The 17,578-nt window shown below is 40.1% G+C and overlaps 1 protein-coding gene across 1 annotated transcript; it reads right to left on the bottom strand.

Annotated features, from left to right (window-relative positions):
* Positions 1–12,770: 12,770 nt before the first annotated feature.
* LOC110908393 (exonuclease V, chloroplastic) lies at positions 12,771–16,915 on the bottom strand. The gene is made up of 7 exons (XM_022153329.2): positions 16,620–16,915; positions 15,821–15,925; positions 15,347–15,468; positions 14,954–15,245; positions 14,413–14,489; positions 14,097–14,258; positions 12,771–13,624 (listed from the first exon to the last, which is right to left on the bottom strand). The coding sequence occupies exons 1-7, from the start codon at positions 16,830–16,832 to the stop codon at positions 13,486–13,488; spliced, it is 1,110 nt and encodes a 369-aa protein (XP_022009021.1). The 5' UTR covers positions 16,833–16,915; the 3' UTR covers positions 12,771–13,485.
* Between the last annotated feature and the right edge of the window lie 663 nt (positions 16,916–17,578).

Here is a 17,578-nt window from a genome sequence, read left to right as displayed (position 1 = left end):
GGTACGGCTTGGAGTGGAGCAGCAGTGGTGGTGACAACACAGTTCTTGTTGTTGGAGCTGCTGTTGTTGTTGTTCTTCTTTCGGCGGGAGGACTTTGACGGTTGAGCGGTGGCGGTTTCAGTGGCTGGTGCAGCGGTGACTTAATGCAGAGACTTGGAAGCTTTATCCCAAAAACCAGCTTTTACCCGCTTGTCGTTGATCTCAGCGGCAAGCAAGTAAGGCTCTTCGATCGTTGCTAGCTTTGCGGCATGAACAAAATCAGTGACACAGTCGGGCAGGGATCGAATGTACTTCTTGATTGTCATGTCTGTGGTCTTGACTTGATCGGGACAAATGATGTCGAGCTTCTTAAAGCGAGTAGTCAGGGCAGCATTATCTCCATCCTTCTGCTTTATGTTCCAAAAGTCGTCCTCCAGCTTTTGGCGTTCATGGGGAGGGCAGAATTCGTCCATCATGATGGCTTTCAGCTCTTCCCAGGTCAGCTTATAGGCTCCATCATTCCCGCGTTTGTTTCGTTCGGTCGTCCACCAGTCTAGTGCGCGGGACTGGAAGACGCCGGTTGCGTTTAGGGTACGGAGATTTTCAGGACAACCGCTTTGGCGCAGAGTGACTTCGATAGAATCGAACCATTGAAACATAGCCGTCGGGCCATCTTCTCCGGTGAATTCCTTTGGACCACAAGCCTTGAACTGCTTGAAGCTGAAAGCAGTCTTGGTAGCAACTTTAGGAGCTTCGGTTCTAGACTCCTCAGACGATTTGCTGACGTTCTCATAGATTTCACTCACGATCTGGGGCACAACCTTGGCCACTTGTTTAGCGAGGATGGCAGTAAGGCGTTTGTCCCGTTGTTCTTGGCGAGTGAGTCGGTGATGGCGGGATCCAGATGATGGTCCAGTTGACATTGTCTGCAGCTGACATTGTCATAGGTCTCAGACACGTCGTAAATCGAATCTCACCTCACACGTTTATTACTTACTAAGGTGCAGGAACAAAGGGAAACATATATCACATAAGCACGTCGGTACATAATCATAGATTCACATAGGCACATAAGCACATAAGCACGTAGGGCACAGAAGCACGTAAGCACATAATCACCAGAAGCAGTCAGAATACAGAAACCTATCATTCAAAGTCCGCGAACGTTCGAATATAGCGATCGCGTTTAGTATAGCGAGTATAAGCGTATGGCATAGCGAGCTTCGTACAGTGGTCCCTTGTAGTAGTAATGATTTGTTAACGTTTTGAGATAAAAATGCAGTGTGAGTCGTGCGTGTCGATCGAAGTGAAAGCAAAAATTGAATAAGTTCAAAATTTAAACACATAAACAGGCAGATACACATAAAAACACATAAAATCAATGAAGGGCTCAGAATCGAAACACATAAAAATCGAGAAATAGATTGTCTGCGGCTATTAGACATTGACTATCCAAAGCGATTCGACTATTCTCAAGGACTTGTCGTACACATTTTGACTTTTAGGATTGGGCCTCTGCCTCGATTCTTGGGCATCCGGCGCACATCCCTCTAGTCGTACTGTGAGTTTAGGTCGTTGGAGTCCGTCGAGACTTTGGTGAGAGTTTTATAAAACCATGAACAAGTCATCAAGGTTAGGGTTTCACCCCTGGCTTGATAACTTCTTTCTGATTTTAATAAAATAGAGACGAAAATCCGCGTTAAAGTATGGATTTTACTCCTGGTTCAATGCGAATTCTCGCGTTTTATAGATAAATACAGATCAAACAAGCAATTTAATCGAGAGTTTGCGGTTTTCACACCTAATCTCGACTTAATCGTTTATTCATAATTGAAATTTCGAGTGCAGTGATAGTGTAGCGTAGCGTAGCGTAGGTGAGAATGGCGAAGAATAGCAGTAAGCTCATACATAATCCCTACCAGACTTGCACGAGTTGGTCTATTGGTTCCTAACTATAGACTAGGTCTCTAAGACGTCGACCCGGACTAGGTCGAGTCTTGCCTAATTCCCTATAGTTATGGCTCTGATACCAATCTGTCACACCCCAACCGATGGCGGAAACATCGGGGCGTGGCACTGAGCGAAACAGATTGTCCAGAAGTTTCCAGAACAATTATAATTATTAATTACTTAAAACAACATGTCCCATACCACGTCATAAAAGATAGTACAATTATTACAGACAAAATCTAGGCAAATAGTTATGTTCCGACAACTCAGATTTCATTTGTACAGACAACTATTTGTTGGCCTTTAGGACCTTATTCTAGCCTCGCTTTCTAGCAGATAAGCATCCTAAACACCTGTCACATACGTTAAAATAAAGTCAATACACATAGTGTAAAGGCGAGTATACAAGTTTGATAATAGCATATAGAGTTCGAAATAGTTTACGCATAACCAGCACATACACAGAGGAAAACGAAGCATGTTAGTTATCGACATGAACCTATCGATACCAATGACTGCGGGTTGACTGCCAAGGCAGTTCACAATACATGATCACCACTGTAATCCATGCAAGTAATTGTCCTTAACAACCCCCGTGTGAAGGGGTGCTGAGTCCAAACTATAGTATTATCGTTGCTAAGGCAGCTAGACAGCATTCCATGTGTAAACATAACAAACAGGCATTCATTAAGTCATGTAATACATGATGTAACAGTTAGCGGTAAAAGTGTTGCGTAGTGTGTTTGATGTGATTTCGTATAAGTAACGTATGTAACACCCAAAAGTGCATAAAGCAAAACGGGATCGAGTATACTCACAACGGTTGATGGATTGAAGGGAGCGCTTGAGAGTAAGGTTACCCTGAATAGTTTGATAGCATAATGATGAGTGACGCGTAAAACGAAGACAAGTGTTGGTGGGTCGAATGGCAGTTCGATCGGATGGTAGTCCGATCGGATAGCCAGTCGTTCGGATGGCAATCCGTTCGGACAGCAATCCGGTCGGATGGCTGTTCGAGTGGATTGTTTCTTCCTTTGAGAATGATGTGTTTGTGTATGATGGTTTGACTTTTGAAGTTTTTGTTGTAGTATTTTAAAGCATTGAAGTATCTCTACCTTTCGGGTCAGTCGATCGGACGGCAATCCGATAGGTTGACACTTCAGTGAGAACAAGTTCACAACAGATTGTCACTCGATCGGACAACAGTCCGGTCGGGTGGCATCCTTAGTGCGTTGAACAAGTTTGAAAAATAGATTAAGTGTTAAAGTCCAAGTATCTCATGATCCGAAGGGCAATCCGGTCGGGTGGTAGTCCGATCAGATAGCAATTCGTTCAACACTCAAACTTCAGATAAAGTTGGTTAAGTGTAGGACCCAAGGTGTAAGTCGTTGGATGGCCAGTCGCTCGGATGGCTGTCCGTTCGGACGGTAGTCTGGCCTGATAACTCTCCGTCTTGGTCGTTTTGTTCGTCTTTCACTTGCCCATTTGATTGTTTGTCGTTTGTATCGAGACGTTTCCACAACGTGTTAGTCAACAGAATCCACATCTTGTCCCAAGTGGTCCGATCAAACAGGAATCACCCTAATTTGACCAGTTAATCGGTTCAAGGTGGTTGTTCTTGGTTAACCCGAGATCGGTGGTCTCGTGTGTAGAATCTAGATCTCGAACTAGCACATCACTAAGAATGAGCAGGAGACTAGAACAAGGTCCGATTCTATCGGTTTCGAGTGCACTGAGTGTAAAAGAGTTGAAAGAAAGTTAGAAACCCTCTTTCAATCCTTTTTCACCATGAATGCGTCTAGATCTACGCAAGATATTTGTTTATTTGTGTGGAAATCGGTTAGATCCAAGTTGTTCTTGGTGGATTGAAGCCAATACATGAAGTTCATAAGAACACCATGATGACGTCATCCTAAAACACCTCAAATCTAGTGATTTCGTGGTTAAAAATTAAGATTCAAAAGATAGAAAGGTGTAGGAGTGCGTGTAGATCAAGAAAGTACAAGTTTTAGGACGAGATCTTACCGGAATCGAGAGAAATCGAGGAAAAGGTGAGGAGCACGAGCTGGTCGGTCAGAGAGTTTCCAAAAGTGGAAAGAATGAAAGTTGCATGGGGTATTTATAGGATTCCCAAAGTGGAAAGGGTTGGTCGGTCGGATGGCACCTCGTCCGGGTGGCAGCCTGGTCGGACGACACCTCGACCGGATGGCAGCCCGGTCGGATGACAATCCGGTCGGCTGGCATCTGGTTTGCGTGTTCGGTGTGACAAGTTTTGATATTTCAATTGCGATTGCGAGCGATGCGAATGCGACAGAGTTTCCTATTCAAATTACTTTTAATCCTAACTACTCATTTCTTGCACTGTCTTTTCGCCACCAATTATCATACTATATCTACATACAATCATCCTTAGTTCGTGTTCGGTTTGCGATTGCGATTCAATTGCGATGAGTTCGATTGCGTTTCGATTGATTGCCACACATAACGTAAATAAATATGCACAAGTAACACATAAGGCACACACACACGTATAATAATCACCAAAATGCGTAATTCGAGTTGCGAGCGCGATGTTGATTAGATTAGGTTGATTAGCGTTTAGTTGACTTTATCGTATTGTTACTTCCTATTATTCACAGTTGTAAAGCGATTCGTAACGATAAATATTCGTCGATTACTGCGATTATAATTAATTACTCCACATAATACAACTAATGTAAAACACAAAATAGACTAACTATGGTCAAAGAAGTCAAAACAGGGATTGAACAAGGAGAGACAGGTCGCAATTAGCAATCTTTTCTTCCTTTGACTTCAATCTTGACTTTGACTTTGACTTTCGAAACACCGGGGTGTTACAATAATATCCTTAAAATGGTGGGGCATATACACGTGTACAAGCTTCTCAAATTGAATCATGTGAAATGTTTAATAACTAGTAAAATTACCCACGCGTTGCGGCGGGAGTTTAGTCGACATCGGTTTAGTTCATTATGATATCGTTACGATACCAGCACCCCTGATATAACACCCAAAAGAAGAAAACATAAAAATAAAGTGAGGTTTAGGGGCTGTTTGATAACTTTGTTGAAGTTTAAGGTGTTAGAAGTAAATTCATTAAAATAGAAAAATTCTTGATGTTGTGAAAGTGATGGTGATATCCAGAGACCTAAATTTTAAATAAATCACAAACAACGGTCGACAACGAATGGATTCGGGTTACAGAATTCACCACCCGACACCCGTTGGGCTGCCCTAATGTTCTTCGATACAGTTACTCACCACGAAAAAACAGAAGGGATCCACAGTCACCTCTTAACCGGCCAAGATCAAGATAGCAGTGGTGTTTTGATCTCACAGAGAAGAAAACAGTTTTTTTTAATGAAAATTCAATCTGCCTTTCATTGATGCATACGAGAATTACATAAAGGAGTAGAACATGGGTTAAGAACATGGGTAACCCACTACCACATTTTAGGGAATGGAAACAACTGAAAGGTAAATAAAAGAAAATAAATAAGAATAAAAATTACACAATAATTGAAATAAAACTGAGGCAGATTATGTGGCCTTGCATGCAGGGTCAATTGAGACTTTCATGGATCAGGTTGACCCAAATATCCGGCCCACCCATTTGTGAATCTGAATCTGAATGGGTTCCAACGGATAGTGAATTTGAATCCTCCTCATCATTGCTATCATCCTCTCCATCTTTGAAAAAGTTTGCCCTCAAACTTGGGATTGGTTCAGCTGGATCATAATAGGGTTGTAGATCAGAGACATTGAAGGTAGCAGCAACTCCGTATTCGCCCGGGAGATCAATCTTATAGGCGTTATCATTGACTTTAGAAAGAACACGGAAAGGACCATCGGAACGAGGACTGAGTTTGGACTTGCGTTTGGTTGGGAACCGCTCTTTCCGTAAGTGCACCCAAACCAGATCACCGGGTTGGAAAGAAACACTTCGTCGGCCTTTATCGACTCGCCGCTTGACCTGATCATTTGTTTTGGAGATGCGAGCAGAAACTTGGGTGTGCAGATCCTTAATACGTGTGGCCATGGTATCTGCTTCAACGCTGAAACGGTGGGAAGTATCCAAAACAGCCAGATCAACTGGAGTGAGAGGGTTCAATCCGTAAACGACCGTGAATGGACTAAATCCAGTCGTCTTGTTAGGGGCCCGATTGTAAGCGAATTCAGCTTGAGCTAATAACTCATCCCATTGCCTGATATTTTTCTTAATAAGACCTCGTAGTAGTGTACCCAAGGTGCGGTTGGTTACCTCGGTTTGACCGTCGGTTTGTGGGTGGCTCGATGTACTAAATTTGAGTTTCGTGCCCATCTTCTTCCACAATGTAAGCCAAAAGTGGCTAAGAAACTTAACATCCCGGTCACTCACGATGGATTTAGGAATACCGTGTAGTCGAACAATCTCTTTGAAATAGAGATTGGCAACCTGTACAGCGTCAAAAGTGGTGTGGCAAGCTAAGAAATGGGCCATCTTTGAGAACCGGTCGACTACTACCATAATGGAGTCTTTGTGTCGTTGAGTGCGAGGTAGACCGGTGATGAAGTCAATACTTAAATCCTCCCAGGGAGCCCGTGGTACTGGTAATGGCAAGTATAACCCATGCGGTGCTGATCGGCTTTTGGCACGGTGGCAGATTAGACAGCGTTGCACCAGATGAACAACGTCTCGTGCAAGTTTTGGCCAGAAGAAGTGTTGTCGCAGCAGTATTGTAGTTTTATCAGCGCCATAATGACCCGCCATACCACCTTCATGAAACTCCTTAATTAATGTAACCCGTAGGCTGTGCTGGGGAACACATAAACATGAATTCTTAAACAAAAATCCATCAACAATATGGAATTCCTTAGCTGCATGTCGTTGACAGTTTGCAAAAATAAGCCCAAAAATCAGGGTCATCAGCATACTCTTGCTTCAGTAAATCAAATCCCAGTACCTTAGGATGCAACGTGTGTAACAGAAGGTGTTTGCGAGAAAGAGCATCAGCACCCTTGTTTAGTTTGCCCGACTTATGTCGAATAGAGAAGTTGAAAATTTGCAGAAACTCGACCCATTTGGCATGCCGAGGCTGGAGTTTGTGTTGGCCTTGGATAAATTTAAGAGCCTCGTGATCTGAGTGAAGGATGAACTCTTTAGAAATAAGGTAGTGCTGCCAATGATCGAGGGCCCGAACAATTGCATAAAACTCCTTGTCGTACGTGGAATAGCGACGCTTGGCATCATTTAATTTTTCACTAAAATACGCTATTGGGCGGCCCTGTTGGGTCAAAACTGCACCGATACCGACACCCGATGCATCACATTCCACCTCAAACACTTCTTCAAAACAAGGTAGAGCTAACACAGGTGTGGTGGTCAACTCCCTCTTGAGCTCGTCAAAAGCACATTGAGCCTGTTCGTTCCATTCAAATAGTCGAAGCTTAGTTAGTTCGGTCATTGGGGCCACAATCGAGCTGAAATTTCTCACAAATCTGCGGTAAAAAGAAGCCAGCCCGTGAAAGCTTCGTATTTGCTAAATTGATGTGGGAGTAGGCCAATCTTTAATAGCTTTAACCTTCTGCTCATCGACCTGAATACCCTGGGCAGAAACCACATAACCAAGGAATGTGACCTGAGTAGTAAAAAATTCACACTTTTCTTTGTTACCATATAATCGTTCTTGATCCAGAACAACGAACAATTGCTGTAAGTGTTGAAGGTGGTCAGCTTCGGTCTTGCTATACACGAGAATATCATCAAAGTAAACAACTATAAACCTGTTCAAGAAAGGCTTCAACACATGATTCATTAAACGCATAAAGGTGCTTAGGGCGTTTGATAAACCGAAAGGCATTACGAGCCACTCATATAATCCTTCCTTTGTCTTAAAAGCAGTCTTCCATTCATCGCCTTCACAAATTCTAATCTGATGGTACCCACTTCGAAGATCGATTTTAGAGAAAATAACCGACCCATGCAACTCGTCAAGCATGTCATTCAACCGGGGAATAGGAAACCGATACTTGATAGTAATTTTGTTTATAGCTCGACTATCCATACACATTCGCCACTCACCATTTTTCTTAGGGACAAGTATCGTTGGGACAGCACATGGACTCAAGGATTCCCGAATAAGCCCTTTGCTTAAAAGTCCATCGACCTGTTTCTGGATTTCAGAAGTTTCTTGTGGATTAGTGCGGTAAGCGGGTTTGTTTGGAAGGACTGAACCGGGTATGAAATCGATTTTGTGTTGTATGGATCGCATCGGTGGCAATCCAGCAGGTATTTCAGATGGAAAAACTTGTGGAAAGGAGTCAATTAATGGCTGTACCAGTGGATGGAGTTCACTAACTGGTGGTTTATCATAGTCTTCAAGACCAGCCAATATGAGTTCCTTGGAGGAATTAAACTCATGTTGGTCAGATTTCAGTAGGGTCGTCAGTGGGATTGGTGGGGTTCGGGTTAAATTTTTAGGAGCAATAGGGGTTAAGACAATTCGTTGTTTTCCGTGATCGAAGGCATAGGTGTTCCGGTAGCCGTCATGTATTACTCTTCGGTCAAAAAGCCATGGCCGGCCTAAAAGAACGTGACAGGCATCCATCGGGATGATGTCACACCAGATGTGATCTGCATAATTCCTGCCAATGCTCAAATTTAATAATACACGTTGAGAAACTTTGATCCCCTTACCTTGGTTTAGCCACTGAATGGTGTAGGGAGCGGGATGAGGTTCGGCAGTTAACTCTAACTTCGTAACAAGCGTTTGAGAGGCCACATTGGTACAACTTCCCCCATCAATTATAACAGTACATACTTTATTGTTGATAGTGCATCTGGTGTGAAAAATGGCTTCTTGTTGCTGATTTTCCTCCGCATCAACTGAACCGTTGAGCACTCGCCTAACCACCAAACAATCACCTTCATCGGGTCCGACTAACTCCTCAGTTTTGTCACCATCTTCTTCTGGGCCATCAGTGGATTTTTCAAACTTCTCCAATTCTTCATAATCAGCTAGAGTAACAATTTTTTTTATTTGGACACTCAGAGGCGATGTGTCCAAGCCCGTGGCATCGGAAACAACGGCGAGGTAAACGGGCTGGAATAGTGCTTGGGTCATTGATAGTGGTGGGTTTGGATGGAATTGTAGGTTTCGTTGGTGTAGTGGTTTTAGGGGTATATCGGGAAATCTCCATTTTTCCTTTGGATCTCTGTTGTAGGTCGACTTTATGTGTGAGCATGGCAAGTTCCTCGAGTGTAGCGTAGGGGTATAGTTCGACCACGTGGGCGACTCGGGGTTCTAAACCACCCAAGTATCGAACGAGGGTTTGGGGTTCATCCTCGGGTAGATCACATTTCATGAGTAGATGTTCGAAGTCTCGAGTATATTCTTCGGCTGGTCGGTTTCCCTGCTTGAGAGAGTGTAACTGTGAAAAACTGGTTTGAAGGTAATAAGTGGGAAGAAACTTTTGTTTCAGCAGTTTCTTCATTTTAGGCCAAGTTCGAACCTTATCTTTCCCCATTCGGTCTCGTTTCAAACACGTATTAGCCCACCATGTTGATGCGTACTTACGTAGTTTAAGAGCAACAACCTTCACCCTATTCTCCTCACTGATTTGCTTGTAATCGAAAACTCGTTCCACCGTATTAATCCATTCGATGAATTCGTCTGGATCCAACTTCCCATCGTATTCTGGTATATCCACCTTGATTTCGTTCGAGGACCAGACTCCGTGTTGGGCCTGGGCCTGAGGTCCAGGAGGCGTTTCATCGCCCTTGTTTCGACGGTCCAACAAGGATAATTCTCGGATCTGTTCTTGCATAACTTTCAACTGTTCGCTCATCTCCCGTTTTTCGGCTTCAAGGGTTTCAATCACCTTCTTCAACTCAGCGCTGCTGCGAGTATCCATGATTAATCTGAAAGGAAAGGTGAGAACGTCTCTGGTTATGTGTATATATATGATAACCTAGGCTCTGATACCAAATGATATCCAGAGACCTAAATTTTAAATAAATCACAAACAACGGTCGACAACGAATGGATTCGGGTTACAGAATTCACCACCCGACACCCGTTGGGCTGCCCTAATGTTCTTCGATACAGTTACTCACCACGAAAAAACAGCAGGGATCCACAGTCACCTCTTAACCGGCCAAGATCAAGATAGCAGTGGTGTTTTGATCTCACAGAGAAGAAAACCGTTTTTTTTAAGGAAAATTCAATCTGCCTTTCATTGATGCATACGAGAATTACATAAAGGAGTAGAACATGGGTTAAGAACATGGGTAACCCACTACCACATTTTAGGGAATGGAAACAACTGAAAGGTAAATAAAAGAAAATAAATAAGAATAAAAATTACACAATAATTGAAATAAAACTGAGGCAGATTACGTGGCCTTGCATGCAGGGTCAATTGAGACTTTCATGGATCAGGTTGACCCAAATATCCGGCCCACCCATTTGTGAATCTGAATCTGAATGGGTTCCAACGGATAGTGAATTTGAATCCTCCTCATCATTGCTATCAGATGGGTCATGCTCCAGTTTGAAGGATTTGTAGGTCCTTATATAGGCATGAGAAGGCATTTAAAGTAGGCATACAAAGACATTTGAAGCACGTAATTGCTTACGTATTTTGAACTTCTCGTGTCAAGCAATCAGCTAGCATATTTTTTGCCCCCCCCAAGATGCTTTCCATTAGATTGTTTATTACTACAATTTTTGATTGAGTAAATCATTTAGTTTCGATAGTATTCAATCGATTGTTGTTTGTATATGTTTATAAAACAGATGTTTATAAAAATGTTTAAGGAGAAATTATTGTAAATATTTCGAAGTGATTTAGCAGTTAGAATAAAATATACTTTTCTTCCTTATCCGGCCAAGTAAATCTTTAATTTGATTTTTCCAACCCAACATGGTTGACAAGCTCAAGCGACTTTTCCCATAGGCACGCTTGCCTGAATGCCTATAGGGGTGCCAAACTACCGAAGTGGGGTTCAGCATGTGTTTGACACCTCTTTCCTCTCCTTTGGGCACTCTTGGGGTAATCGTAACTGTCTCGTCTCGCTCGCGATGCATGTGCTTGCCTTGGCCTTGTCTTGGCCTTGGCATGCCTTCACAGCACATGCTTGTCCTTGACATGCCATCCCAGCACATGCCTGTCTACCCCAAACATTTCACTCAATGGTTAGACAGAGTATCTTTTCATCTTAATCAAGAAATGATTTTGATTAAAAAAGTTACAAAGCTATTCAAGATCAAGTTGGGAGAAAAGCGTAATTTTAAATTGGGGGCAAAACCGTAATTTTAAAGTGGATATAAAATTATAAAATGATTGGTATTGGATGACAAATATATTACTATTTGTAATCATTAATTTGGTGCATAAAATTTGTCATATACAAATGTTATGTAGACCATGTGCTAGTAAATGGAAACATGTATAGTTTCTATGAATGACAGAATGACAACGATGTCATTCATAGAAACTATACATGTTTCCATTTACAAATTTTGTGCACCAAATTAATGATTACAAATAGTAATATATTTGTCATCCAATACTAGATACCATTTGCAGAATGATGTCTTTGTATGCCTACTTTAAGGGTATGGCTAAATGCACCTCCAATTTTTCTGTTTATACCTCCATTTCCAAAAGTATCATTTTTATAATTTTTATAATTCCACCCTTTACCTTTTATATATTATTGTTTTGTTCATTTGTTTACGGTTTTTTTTTTTGGTTCATTCCCTCTTTGTTTTTTATGAATTCTTGCATGACTAATACTAACATACAAATTATCGAAATCAAGAAATTAGATATCTAAATCCCTGTTTGTTTTTTATACCCGACACAATTGAAATTAAAATTTTATTGCTGTGTATAACAAGTTATACCCGACACAATTGGAATTAAAATTTTATTGCTGTGTATAACAAGAAATTAGATATCTAAATCCCCTCACAAAACAAAATAAAAATTAGTTAACCCAATACAAGGTTGATTGTATTTATTTACAAACTTCAGGAAGGGAGTGCAACCAGTAAAATTAAAAAAAATGGAAGTGCATTTAGCAACACCCTAATATCAATCATAAAAAGTTAAACATCCATTCAGTTGGATGATTTATTGGTAATTGATTTTTAATTTACAGAATTCACAGATGCTGATTCAAAGGTTGTTAACAATGATGAAAGCTAATAAAGGAATACAGAGGTTTTAAAAGAAACGGAAACGAAACCTTAATGGTGGCATTGTCTCTTGTCTAGAGTCCAATATGGCTACTTTATTATTATTTAGAAAAGAGAAATACAGATGTATAGAGTTTTTGATAAGTATGAGTTATATGATTTAATTATGTGTTGAATTATTTAAAAACTTAAAGTAGATGCAATTTTTAAAAAATATATAAAATAAAAGGTTTGATTGTATTTATTTGAAAACTTCAAGGGGGTGGTATAATCAGTAAAAATAAAAGAAATAGAGGTGCATTTAGCAACACCCCTACTTTAAATGTCTTCTCATGCCTATCCTTCAAACTGGAGCATGACCCATCACTTTCACAACATCAAGAATTTTTCTTAAAAAAGACATGAGGGGACGGGGGTAACGGTAGGTTGTGTTAAAAGAATAAAGGTTAGGGGCGGAAGGTGTTAAGGTTGGACTGAATTTGTTAAATCGAGGCAAACCTCAAAATTGCAATTTACTCGACTAGGAATCTTATCATGGAAAAAATGCATGTATGAACACTTGCGATGGAAAAAGAAGATGTGAACATCCTTCAAGAAAACTGAAGCAAATTCATAAGGAGTTTCAATGCCTCTTACTATAAAACTGGTATTATTTACCTACCAAAATGGGTGTTTTGAAAAGTATTTATCAGAATAAATGATTTAAGCACACAGAATAAATGATTTAAGCACACGAGACCCACCACCCATTCAGGAAAAAACTCCAGCTATGTGATTTGATCACTTGTCTCCTCATAGCTTCCATAAAATTTTACACTAAAGCCACTTTGTAGAGAACCGCCCAAACATATTAAGCATAGAACATTCAAGCATACATTTTTAACTAGGATTCCGACCCGCCGCAATGCGGCGGGGATTCTTTAGTTATAACTAAGTCGATCTAGGATCCGTACGTTATGTTAAACCTGTCAAACGGGGAAAAAATACACGATGTAAAAACGTTCACCCACACACGCACGTTACGTCGTGTTAACTCGCAAAATTTAGAACGAAACGTAAAAACGTTAAACCAAAGACGCACGTTACGATGTGTTAAGTCACAAAATTCAGAACCAAGCATAAAGAGAAAATTTGCGGAAAATGAAAACTACTATAAAGGACTAAAGTTGAAAGTAAAAAAAGTTATGAGGATAGATTGCAAAAGATAAAAAAGTTTTGGGTTAAAAGTAAAAAAAACAAATAGTTTTGGGTTAAAAATAATTTATGAACTACCTTTGGGTGGAATGTAAAAAAAAATCAATTTTTTTTTGGAAAACCCCCAAAGCCAAGGTTACAACAACCTTATGCATAACTATTTTTTCTTTGAAAACCCCCAAAGCACACCCCGCGTTGCGGCAGGGTGTAAAACGGTGTCAAATAGTACTAATGCCACACAACCGTCATCGACCACCAACACTGACTCGACCCAGGATATGCGTGCTGCGACGAACCTGTCAACATGAAAAAATAGAGGTAAAAACGTTCAACCACACATGCACGTTGCGCCGTGTTAACTTGCAAAATTTGAAACAAAACATAAAAAAGTTGAACCACAGTCGTACGTTGCGCCGTATTAACTCGAAAAATTTAGAACTATACGTAAAACAAAAATTTGCGAAAGATGAAAACTAAAAGCGACAAAAGTTGTGAAATTATAAATTGCAAATAATGAAAGTTTTGTGTTAAAGTTAAAAAAACAAATTGTGTAGGGTTAAATATGCAAAAGGCAAAAATCTTTGGACTAAAAGTAAAAAATCAAGTTTTTTTTTTTGGAAAACTCATAAAGCACAATGTACAAGTTCTATTGCATGTTTTTGTTGCTTCTTTATAGTAGTTTTAATTTAATTTAATTTTAATTTGAAGATTACAATTTCACCAAGTTCCTTTCTTTTTTAAGTAGAAACGGGGCACTTAGGCGCGTACTTGCAGTGCTTGCATTTCCATCGCTCATTCTCAAGTACATAACTTGCTTCTCGTTCGCCCTTCCAGAATTCCAGACTGGACCGAATTCGATCAGCGACCCAATAAGAGTCATATAAATATTGGTCCTCCCCTATCAAAGATTGGTCTTTCTGGTACTCATATCTGTCACAGAATTAAAATAAAACAACCAGTTTTCAAACATAATATTAGTTTATGTTTTACACCGACATAAATTATTTTGGGTTTAGTTAAATAGGACAGAGGAATGACATTAATAAAATGTTTGATGATTAAGAAAAAAAAGCCGCTGGCTTACCTTAACAGAAGCTGGTCTTGAGCTTCAGGCAGCATGGAACAAACATATTGGTACTTTCCTATTACATCATTAAGTGTCTGCACATCCAGGAACGTAAACATGGACTCAGTACCGGAAGAGATGATGTCATAAACGGTTGTTATTTCTATGTTCAGTTGATCGTAAAATTTTTATCCATTTGACCCATTAGAGAGAGGTATTATAACCATGAATGGGTCAAAAAACTATAATCCAAATTAAACGATTTGAGAGGGAGGTTTAATGTTTGAATACAGTTTGTGCGACTTTCGACCCTGATGTTTACATGTTGAGTTATTGGTTTAAGATTCAGCCATTTGATCCGCTGGAGACAAACCATGCATGGGTCAGAAAAACTATATATTCCAAATGAAACTATTTGGGAGGGAGGTTTTATGACTATCGACCCGCTTAATTATTCAAGCTGTTGTTTCCCTTTTCAGTTGTTTATTAAAAATTTACACATTCGACCATTTAGAGACCAAGTGTTAATATGTTATGACTACTAAAGGGTCAAAATTACCTGTACAGGTGCACCTGCTTGCATGGCAAACTCACGGATTTCTTGAGATAACATGTAATCAGGTTTCAAAGAAAACAATTGTAGAAAGTGTTTTGTAGGAAATGGATGAGCCAGTAGGCTGTCCCATAGGTACTTGTAGCACATCAACTGAAGCCTTCCGTTTCTCTGTTGCGCTTCAGAAGGAAGATTGTTTTGTGAACGGGTTTTGGTTTCAACTAATGTTATTGTTCCTGTTTTCATTCGTATTTCATCGATAACTCCAACCACACATACATCTTCTGCAAACCCTATCCTGGTGGTGATGATGTCATCAATCAATTATATTTTATTAAGAAAGTAGATTCTTCACTAAAATGCCTACGATGAAGAAAATGGAGAGTTGATGAAGCTTACAGTGGCAGCTCGCGTGTTAAACCATCGAGAAATAATTGATTAGTACCATGTATAAAGTTAATCATTTTCAAAGCCCAATGTTCTTCGGCCGATCTTATGACAACTTCAACTTTCGTTATAACCTGCATAACAAAACCAAGTATATATTTAATTTAATTTAATTTAATTCTCACAACAAAATACCAAGTCGCTTCCTTTCAATAGAATTTCATACCTCTCTCTCACACACAAAAATCTTTACGACGTATAAAAAAGCCATGTTGAATTGTTGAGAATAAAAAAAAAATTGTTCCTATGAGTTACTTTTTGTAATCGTGTTTGAAATAATATTTAATCATAAGAAAATAATGGACAAAAGTGTTCCAGATCAACCTGCACGAAAATCACCCATTTTTTTTATCGTTAACTCCACTTGTAAGTAATCATAAAGACCAGCATATAGAATTGAGATTTAAAAGAGATGCTGATATGAACCTCTTGTTCAAGTAGTGCATGACGAGCACTGCCAGCTTTCATAGCTTCACTAGCCTTTGGCTTTCCGCAAACTAGAAAAAACTCTTTTTGTTTCTCACACCATTCCTAAAGTGAAAAAAAAAACACAAGAGAAATTGTTGGATCGATGACATAAATTAGTAAAGAAAAAGAAAGATGCAAAAACTAAGATGAAACATATTTCACTCATTAAGCACTAAGACCGGGGCGTTTTTGAGCCACACAACGCCACCCCATGCCCACCTCTCCGCCCCCTTGGGCGTTTTTTGTTGTCAGGCGTGGTAAATAGAACGCCCAAGCCCCATTTTGATGGTCCAATCACATGTAACCCTCTTCTTCTTTAGCCAATCAATTTTTTTCATGGTTTTTTTATTTATTTAATTCTTTACACCCCTTTTAACATAATGCCCACCTTCCCACTACACCCATTTTTAGAAAAACGCCCCTTTTTGCTGACTAGGACGACACGTGGCGGACATCGCCCATGGGTGGGGCATTATTCACCCCAACCACTAAGCATGGTCTAATGACCATGTAAGTCTTAGTATTATTCAGGTAGCCTGCTGCTTATGATTTTCTGTTGACTGATTGTGATTAAATGGTAAAATGTTAAACTAGGATTGTGCACTGGGAAGCAGACCAAATACCAGAGTGCTAAGCTAAGAGGTCGGTCGCTGGTCTAGATTTGTGTGGGTACGGATTGGCTCATATTTCTTACATTAAAGCCTATGCCTTTAGGCGTAAGATAAAAGATGGAACTGAAAAAAGAAAGAAAGAATACCGTAGATGTAATATCGGTAACGAACAAGCCTGATTTCCTCTTGAATCGACGCAATAAGGATTCTTTTTGGGTATTACTTCCAATTCCATCTTCGATATCACGACCGAGGGAGTAATAAGTCCGATGGGAAGTGGAGGCGAAGGCGGCTTCGATGAGTGACATTTCTTCGTCACTCACGATCTCTATTGGGATTTCAGATGTCTCTTTCCACATTTTCCTTCTTACCCTTGGTTACCGATCAACGCTACAAACATCCTTTATTCTGTGCCTTCCTTCCTGAGTAAGCTTACTTCCCTTATTTGGCTTTTTTGAAATGGAGAAAAATGCTCGGATAGCCTCTGTGGTTTGTCCATTTTTCACTTTTAATCCTTAACTTTTTAAAATTACACATATAGTCCCCAATTTTTTGAGTTTTGTTCCCGGTTAGTCCCTGATATGGATGGGGGTTAGTTTTTGGTGTTAGGTGCATGTGAAATGATAAAAATGCCCTTACTATCAAATAAATAACTAAAAATTAAAAGAAATATAATTAATATTTTACAATTTATGTGGGACCCGACCCACCACCCACCCTACCCACTTCATCTTCCCCACTCCACACCACCACCACCACCACCATCTCCACCTTCGACCACCGCCACCATCGCCATCGCCATCCCCTTCCACCATCACTGCTCCGCCATACTCTTTATCCCTAACAAAACCCAACATTCAATAATGAATCTTTTCATAACCATCACCATCTTCAGCACTGCCACAACCACCACTGCCGCACCTAACCACCACTGCCGCCGTGAACTGATTAAAGTTCATTTGCATGTGCCGGATAACCAGGCTTCAAGAAAACATCTATTCAGAAGCAGTGGTTGTTCGTGCAAAGTTTGAAGAAAGTTTTGATTTTCACACAAACAAAATGATAGTCTCGCGTTCGCATTTGTAAAAAAAAAAATCGTTGTTTG

Source organism: Helianthus annuus, chromosome 14, assembly GCF_002127325.2.
Source record: "Helianthus annuus cultivar XRQ/B chromosome 14, HanXRQr2.0-SUNRISE, whole genome shotgun sequence".
In the NCBI taxonomy this organism is placed as follows: domain Eukaryota; kingdom Viridiplantae; phylum Streptophyta; class Magnoliopsida; order Asterales; family Asteraceae; genus Helianthus; species Helianthus annuus.
Note: the sequence above shows the minus strand (reverse complement) of the source record. Positions and strands in the feature narration are given on the sequence as shown.